General features: G+C 51.7%; 1 protein-coding gene across 1 annotated transcript in view; it reads left to right on the top strand.

The window, feature by feature from the left end:
* PEA15 (proliferation and apoptosis adaptor protein 15) overlaps positions 1–7,939 on the top strand; it is a 9,194-nt gene extending 1,255 nt beyond the window's left edge. Inside the window, exons 2-4 of the mRNA XM_082414858.1 lie at positions 3,992–4,165; positions 5,562–5,717; positions 5,871–7,939. Of these exons, the coding sequence (XP_082270984.1) occupies positions 3,994–4,165; positions 5,562–5,717; positions 5,871–5,935 (393 nt within the window). The 5' untranslated portion in view covers positions 3,992–3,993 and the 3' untranslated portion in view covers positions 5,936–7,939. The remainder of the gene's footprint in view (positions 1–3,991; positions 4,166–5,561; positions 5,718–5,870) is intronic.
* The last annotated feature ends 773 nt before the right edge of the window (positions 7,940–8,712 follow it).

The raw sequence follows: 8,712 nt of genomic DNA, 5'->3' as shown, positions 1-8,712 counted from the left end.
ATCCTCCCCCCACCCTCCCCCAAAAAGCTGAATAGAAGCTATGGGAAGAAGTCAGTTGAGTATGATAGTAAAGGAATAATTAGGGACGAACTACAGGACTGCTTGAATTTGGGGCCCAGATAAAATTTAAAGTAGGAACCCTGCTCTCTCCCTTCCCAGCCCTCTGCTTTGCTGTGATTACCACCCTCCCACCCCAAACCCCAGGCAACAAGACTGACAGACTTGAGTGCCTACAGGCCGCCTCCTGCCCACTGCAGGGATCTCCAGGTCCTTGCAGTTCCCTTCAGCCTTAGGCAGCTGCAGCCGATGTGAGGGAGGGAGGAATAGCACCTCCTAATCCTCAGGCTTCATTAAATTCACTGAGGATTTGGAACCAAATGCTAGGGAGAGGATAATCATAAATTAATGTCCAAATGCACAGAAATTCTTTTGGTGCTACCACCTCCTCCACAGGTGGTTATCCCATTTTGCTAGGCTCTCGAAGTGTTCCCAGGGCCCGCCCCTTCCTCCCCCAGTGCCCGTGGAGCACCCACCTGTCATGCTCCCAACTACTACCCTAGAAGGTCAGAATATAATCCTTACCTCCTGCCCCTCTTCCTCAGCATCCTCAGTTGGTTTGACTTTTGTGAGGGCCCCACCTGGGGCCAGCTCGGAAGGAGAGGGAGGAAGGAAGGAAGGTGTGAGGAAGCGGTGAGCAGAGCACAGAATGATCTGGGAGGGAAGGGGACTGACTTCCTGGCAGCCTCAGCCCCGGTTCCCGGTTCCTGCCCAAGTATCCTGTCCCAAGAGTGGCCTCCGCCCAGGCTGCCTGGTGTTCCCTGGGCAGCCTCTGCACTGTTCCAGAGATCAGGAGGACTCTTCAGAGCTATGAGGGCAGGAGACTTCTCTATAGGCCCTATGGAATTCTAAATCTTAGGTGAGGAAAGCAACATGGAGGGTGAAGGAGCCAAGCTTCTGCCAAGCCCCACCTACCATAGCCAGACTACAACTGGACAATGGTTGACCAGGGAAGCTTGAGAACCAAGTAAGGAAATTTCCCCCAAACTCCCCTGCCCTTGGCCCTGCTGCCACACCCAGGCCTGGGCAAATGGGATCTCTCCAGGGAGGCAGGACACTAGGCTGCCTTTCCCTGCTCCCTTACCAGGCCTTTCTCCTATCCCTTCTGTCTGTTCTTACTCACCACTCCCCACATCCCTCCTATCTAGTGGTGTCATTGTCCTGACAACTGAATGGGGGGGGGGGGTACCCAGAACTGAGGTTGCCATGGTAACCACTGAGCTGAGGCTGCAGCCTTCTCATCGTGGACTCTGTGTGCTCCCTGTGCGCCTCCCCGCCACCAGGATTCCTCATTTGCAGCCTCAGTCTCTTTCCCTCTCCCAACACCAGTTCTCTTCCTCCATTCTGTAGGCTCCCCTTACCCTTCCTCTTTTCTCTGGATGTGAGCCTGTGATTATCTGCCTTCTTACACATACTCTCAGCTGGTCAGACACATACACACAGACCACATACACTCAAAGCCACACATCCAGCCCTGGCACATACACATCCATTACCAGAACATCCAAACACACCCACAGATACCAGCACTTCCTCCTCCCTGTACCTGTGCCCACACCCAGGGATCAGCATCCATCCAGAGGATTCTGGCACACACACATTCCCACCCCCATTTCTCTTACGGGCCTCACTGTATCTGTTTCACTCTCACAGAGAGCTCCTACTCACCGCCCCCAGCCTTTGTGGGTGGGTGTCTAATACACATTAATCCCTTCCCGCCCACCTCCCCTGTAAGTCTGTGTTTTCAATTCAGAGTCCTAAATCTTAACTCCTCCCAGGAGATACACACACACACACACACACACACACACACACACACACAGACACACACACACACACACACACACACACACACACACACACACACACACCACACACACACACACACACACACACACACACACACACACTCTCTCCTCCCACAGGATCTCTGTATTTACAAACTCTTCTTCTATGTGAAAGCAGGGCACTATGGTCCTAAATCCTGTCCCATTTTCCAGCTAAGGACTTGGTCGCAGGGTCTCCTCGACTGAGGCAGCCTTCTTGAGGGCATCTTGCCTCCTTCCCATGCTGGCCTTTTCTCTTCAGCTCTCTTCACACCCCCCCTCCATTATTATCCCCATCTCTGAAGCCTGTCCCCATCATTCCCCTTGTCTACATTACCCCCCGCCCACCGCTTTTCTGTCCTTGGATTATCAGTGGAGGGGGGCGGGGGCTGGGCTCCAGAGCCTGCTGCTGTGACCTAGATTTCAAGGCGAGACGGTTCCTGGTGCTGACAGTCAGGGAGCATTGTTTCTGGCCCAGCCTGGCAGGGCCACCGCTGGGCCCTCTGTCTGGTTGCACCTGGGTGTGCAAGTGAGCATGTGTATAAGTGCCTGTTTCTTGTGGGGCTCATGCTGGCCCTGCTGCCTGGCTTATTGTGTGTTTGTGTCACAGTGCCTGCCACCAAGGGAGGCTTGTCTGTTCTGGTCCAAGTAGGGGGCTGGGAATGGGGCCTCCTGGGTGCATGCTTCTCTCCCTCAGTTTCCCTGCATGTAAGTGGAAATAAGGAATATGGGGTGTGTCAACTAGTCCCTTTCTGCTATATTCCCAGCCCATTGTTGGGGTGATTTGTGGGCAGTCTCAGTCAAGTACAAGGTCATCTAGCTCCTTGCCCCACCCCTTAGTCTAGCCACAGAGTGTTTATGGCATAATTTACTTTTTAAAATGCTTTACTTTTCTAATTATAAAAGAAATACATAGTCATTGTGGGGGAAAAAAAGCCCCTTTTTAAAACTCACCACTAGAGTTTCACATTTTATCAAATCCAGAAAGTTCATTCTAAGGTCTGACCTTCTTTCTTCCTGTCTTAGCCACAGTCCCTATCTTAGTGGAAGGAGGGCCTTGAATGTCCTCTCCCTTTTCACCTAAAAATCTTCATAGAAGAGGGATGGGGTGAAGGCCTAGATGAGAACCAGCCTTCCCCAGCCCCCTGTGGGAGGTCACGCTGAAGGTAGTGCCAGCCGGATGTTGATGCAAGCAGAAGTGGCAGCCCCCTTCCTGACAGACTTTCCCAAAGCTGCATCTGAACCCCTTCTCCCTGCCACCCAGCCAGCCTGGGAACTGGGCAGGGGGCCAGAGCCAGCCGCTTGGTATTCTTGGGCGCGGGGGCTGTAGGCATAGCACAAAGGCTAGGAGAAAGGGCTGTGTAGAGGCCCAGCAGCAATCAAGGGAGAAAATGGGCTCCGCAAAGGTGGGGGTAGCCCACTGCTTCACCCTCCCCACCCCCATCCCGAGACCTAATGACTGAATACAGGGCTGAGCACGGAGGGGCCAGGGGACCATTTGACCAGGCAACTAGGCATCTATCCAAAATGAGTCATTAGTGGGGTGGTGGGGAGTTGAAGTGAGGGACCCCCTTTGCTTCTGGGAAAGAATGGAAGCTAGAACATGAGCTCCAATCAACCTCCCCCAGCCCCTTCTTTTTAGCTTCTCACTGCCACAGCAAGCCTCTCCCTGGTCGTCGTTTTGGTGTGTTTTGTTTTGTTTGACAGGGGGAGGGGTTGCAGGTGGGTGGGGCGATTCTGGGGGGGACTTGGAGACTGCGGGTGAGAAAGTCGGGAGCAGGTTGCTATGGTAACCGCCTCCTCAGTCGGGGAGCTGTTGCCAGGGTTACTGTTGGAGGGGGGGGGGAAAGGAAGAAAAAAGATGGTGGGGAGAAGGAGGTGTGACTTTTCACTCTAGACTCCAGCCTGGGCCCTAGCTTCCCAGTTTCTTCCTGTCTACTCCTACCTCCCTTAGGTCTTCCTTTTCTCCCTTCAGTCCTAGCCTCCCCAACCTCTGTGTTCCAGGCACTTGCCTGGTAGGGTAGAGGAGAGGTGGGTCGTGCCAGTGAGTGAACCAAACCCTGAACCTCAAGCTCAGCCTCCTCTCCCTTTGTTCCCCCCAACCCCAGTCATGGCCGAGTACGGGACCCTCCTCCAGGACCTGACCAACAACATCACCCTTGAAGATCTGGAACAGCTCAAGTCAGCCTGCAAGGAGGACATCCCCAGTGAGAAGAGCGAGGAGATCACTACTGGCAGTGCCTGGTTTAGCTTCCTGGAGAGCCACAACAAGCTGGACAAAGGTGGGGGAGGGGGACACAGGCATCCTACCAGCAGCCATTCAGGCTCAGTTCATTCAGCACGTAGAAATGAGCTCAGAGCTCCTAGACAAAGTGCACTCCTTTCTGACAAGGCAGGATAAGAGGGGTGCTCTGAGAGAGTAGAGGGGCTCTAGGGCAGTGGTCTTTACATTCTGCACGGTGCCCTTCTCAGTAAAAATATTATTCAGCAAAAAGTGTTACTCAGATCCTACTGTGCTATCATATATATATATATATATATAGAACGTTAAAATAGAGCTTAAAAGTGATAAAACTTTAAAAAGTTCTAACATTTTCGTATTCACTTTTAGAGACCATTGCTCTGGAAAGGCCTTTGGGGAGGAACTGGTATTTAAGATGGCCCAGAAGGGCAAGTGGGATTTCAAAGGCAGGATCCAAAGGAGGACATGCTAGGCAGAGGAACATAGTATGTTTAGAAGTGGCTGGAAAGGTAAGTTAAGACTGTGTTGTGGAGGGCCTTGAGTGATAGGGTATTTGATAGGTGAGGTGAGTGACCTGAGAGTGCTTCAGAGATACTAATTTGTAGCATGGAATGAAGGGAGGGAGGCTGAAGGAGGACATGCTACACTTAGGACAGGGGTCCCTAGCGGTCCTATTAGGAACCAGGCCGCACAGCAAGAGGTGAGGAGCGGGCACGAGTGAGCGAAGCTTCATCTACTGCTCACTCCCCATTGCTCGAATTACAGCTTGAACCATCCCACACCCCCCGCCCACCCTGTCCATGGAAAAATTGTCTTCCACGAAACCGGTCCCTGGTGCTAAAAAGGTTGGGGACCGCTGACTTAGGGGACTGCTGCAGTAGAGGGGAGGAGCCAGGCAAGAAGGCATCTGCAATCTCCTAGAACTGGCCAACCCATGGACATCATCCCTCTGGTCATGTCTGTGCCTTCTCATTCAGAATTACCCTTCTCACTGGGCCCAGAATTTCTCCTGGGTTGTCTACAGATCCCACCCTTCTGGTCCCACATGTGCTGCTGGGAAATTCTGATGCTTGCTTGGAGGAAAAGTGAACGAGGGACAGGGTGGATGTTGGGTATTTGGAAGCCCAGTTAATTTTTCTCTTCTCCCCTCCACTCAATGTGGAACCTGGTATTTAACCTAAATCCCTCATTCTAAATCTGTAATCTAGAAACTTCACTCATCAATGATCTGCCCTTCCTGGGAATAGTCCTCTGTACTGTTTTTTGGTGCTTTAGCTTTCTTTTCCTGGCTTAGTTGCCCCTCTTCTTCCAGTGTTGCCTCCTCCAATAACCAATGTGAGCAACTCAGTCTTGGTTCCTGAAGCCTAATCCAGCAGTGTAGGGGAAGCTGACCTCTACAGCCTAGCTCTGACCCTCAGTCTCCTGCCTTCCTCCAGACAACCTCTCTTATATCGAGCACATCTTTGAGATCTCCCGCCGTCCTGACCTACTCACTATGGTGGTTGACTACAGAACCCGTGTTCTGAAGATCTCTGAGGAAGATGAGCTGGACACCAAGCTAACCCGTATCCCCAGTGCCAAGAAGTACAAAGGTAAGAGGCCATGCCTTTAATATGTACCTCTGCCCCTCCCATGGATTATCTGTGGAATACCTGAATTTTGGGAGAACAGAGGCTTATGCTCAGTTAGCCTGCCTGCTGCCTCCCATGACTTCTGTCCCTGGACACATCCCTTTTTGCCCCCAGACATTATCCGGCAGCCCTCTGAGGAAGAGATCATCAAATTGGCTCCTCCACCGAAGAAAGCCTGAGCAAGGGGGAGGAAGAGGAGGAAGGTTGGACCTTCATCAGACCATTCTCTTCCCCCATCCTCCAGGGGAGGGGGCAAGGGCATCCCCCCCCCATCTACCCACTTACTAACCTGGTCCTAACCCCCTTACTGTGCGCGTGTGTGTGCGTGTGCGCACGCTCTGGCTGTCTGTCTATATGTCTAGCTCATCTAGTTCCTCCTCCTTGTGAGGGGATGGGGGTCAGGGGCTGGGGGTGGGGGAGCTCAGTTTCCCCCCTCTAGGGGGAGTTGGGGGCTATTTCTATGCAAATAGAAATGGGCACATTCCTCCTACTTCCCTTTCCTCCACTCTTCCCCCACCTCTCTAAAGTGTGGGAGCAGAAAAGGGCCTGTATTTTCCTACAATGAGGCGGCGAGGTAGGAGTGAGGCATGGGAGAGGTGGGTGAATCTAATGAAAAGCAGTGAGAGGGAAGATGAAGAGGCTACCCAACCCCCACCTGGAAGGGGCAAAGAAAAGCCAGAGTTTGTGTTTGTACCCCAAAGCTGGACTGGCTGAGGAGTCCAGTTTCCAGTTGTTCCTCAGGTTGGAGGGCCTGGGCACCAGCAGGTCCCTTTTTGCTCCCCTCTCATGGGCCTACGGTGGGTATGAGCCAGGGACCTAAAGAGAGAGGATCACTGGATCCTTCCCTGGCCCCAAAGTTCAAACCCCATGGAGAACCCAGCATTAGATACCCTCCACCCACCTCTGCTCTGGAGAGACTGTGCTGGGAACATGCCCCATCACTGAGCCTGAGTGGGGATGAAGGCAGAGAGGAGTTCCCTGTTCCACTCCTTTATTCCTACTCAGACTGTTGCACACGAGTCCCCTGAACCTAGGGAGGTTGGGGGATCGAGATCCTTAGGTTTTAACTCCAATCCTGCTCCCACTTACAGAGTCCCAACGTGGTTATCGCAGGCAACCTTCCCTCTCTCCATCATCTAGAACCCCCTCTCCCCCAAGCCAGAAAGAAGGGAAGAAGCTAACTACAGTGTTTTCCGTTGCACTGGTCCCCAATTCAGTCCAGGAGGGGACTCGGTAACCCCTCTCCCTCAATATCCTGGCACCTTGGGCTTGTGAACGCCTCCTAGCCAAATCACTGGAGTACAGTGACCCCAGCCTCCTGCCTGTCCCAAGATAGCCCTCCCCACCCTGACCGTGCTAACTGTGTGTACATATATATTCTACATATATGTATATTAAACCCGCACTGCCATGTCTGCCCTTTTTTGTGGTGTCTAGCATTAACTTATTGTCTAGGCCAGGACGGGGGTGGAAGGGGAATGCCACAGTGAAGGGAGTGGCAGAGTCAAATTGCTACACAGTCAAAACAAAAAAAAACTTTTTTAAACTTTAAATTCACATGCAATCTCAAGAGGCTGTTTAGAGAAAGTTTAAGCTAGGAGCTTCTCGGATGCGGGAGCAAAACTTTAGTGGAGGGGAGAGCTGGCTACTGGAAGAGGGAAGACGCCAGACTGCTTGGAGAGCACCCTCTAACCCTAGCCCAGCCCAGCCCAGCCTGCCTGTCCCCTCTGGCCACTGCTGCGGACACCTGCCTTAACACATACACCTCGAGTACTCCACAGTTTTGCCTTAAAGGACCTTCCCAAGTTTCCCCAGTCCTGTCTGGCTTCTCCCTCAAGGAGAGAGAGATACTTGTAGAATTGGGAGGGGGGAAATAAGCAGGAATTATCCTTCCAAGCCAGGATATGTTATGTGAGAACAAGTCTGAGAGAGAAAGGGGGTGGAGGGAGGGAATATATAAAGAGCCTTCCTTTGAAGAGAGAAGAGGATGAGATGGGAGAAGGGAGACAGGGTCATTTTCAGCGGAGTCTAGCAATTTCTCTGTAAGGAAAATAATCTAAAAAGACTAACCTGCCCTCCCGCCCCCTATACTGCTGTGAGATTGCCCCTATCCTGTGCTCCTCTGTCTGCAGTGTGCACGGCCTTGTTCTAACCCTGGAATAAAGGTGATTGATTGTACTGTACCTAACTGATTCTAAATTTGTGTGAATGACCGGGATTTTTAAGCCTTTGGATGACTGGGGAGGGAGAGCAAAATTTACCCCCAAATCCTTAACTGCAGCCTGGAACAGAGGCCAGGAAAATACCCCTAGTAGGGTCTCTGCCCTCTCTCATTTTCTAAGTATCACTGAACTGTGGGGCCTATTCCACTTACACAGTCTCCCATTGGAACCCAACCACTGGAAACATGGATATCCCAGACTGGACTTCCTAAAATTGTAATAAGACCAGGGCCAGGCACCTATACTGAAAGGAACAAAAATAGCCCATCATGAATGAATGGCTCACATATCACACACACAGCAGCAGTCAGGAAAAAAAAAAAAAAAAAAAAGGCTTTACTGAGAGAAAATACACAACAAATTCCAGAGTGCATGGTTTCAGCCCACTCCATCACCCCACCAGCAATAAGAATACAGACCACTCACGGTCACCACACATCCACTACCTCAGGGAGGAAGTACAGCAGCTAACATCTGGTCTGAGAGCTGCTAGGAAAAGGGGCAGGAGGAAGGAGTATCTGAAATTCCACCCTTTCACTCCTCCCTTCCTTCCTGGCCTGTTCTAGTAGAATCTGACTGTCCCAGGATGCAGAATTCCTGGTTGGGGGCAAAGAAATAGCAGCAAAAGCATTTAAGGGCAAGAATTCAACTGGGACTTTCATAATTAGTGACCAGTGATACAACAGGTGTCTGAGCCCCAGCCACCTTACTCAATCCTTAGATTAATGACTTGT

This window comes from Balaenoptera physalus (assembly GCF_965194825.1).
Source record: "Balaenoptera physalus genome assembly, chromosome: 1".
In the NCBI taxonomy this organism is placed as follows: Eukaryota; Metazoa; Chordata; class Mammalia; order Artiodactyla; family Balaenopteridae; genus Balaenoptera; species Balaenoptera physalus.
Note: the sequence above shows the minus strand (reverse complement) of the source record. Positions and strands in the feature narration are given on the sequence as shown.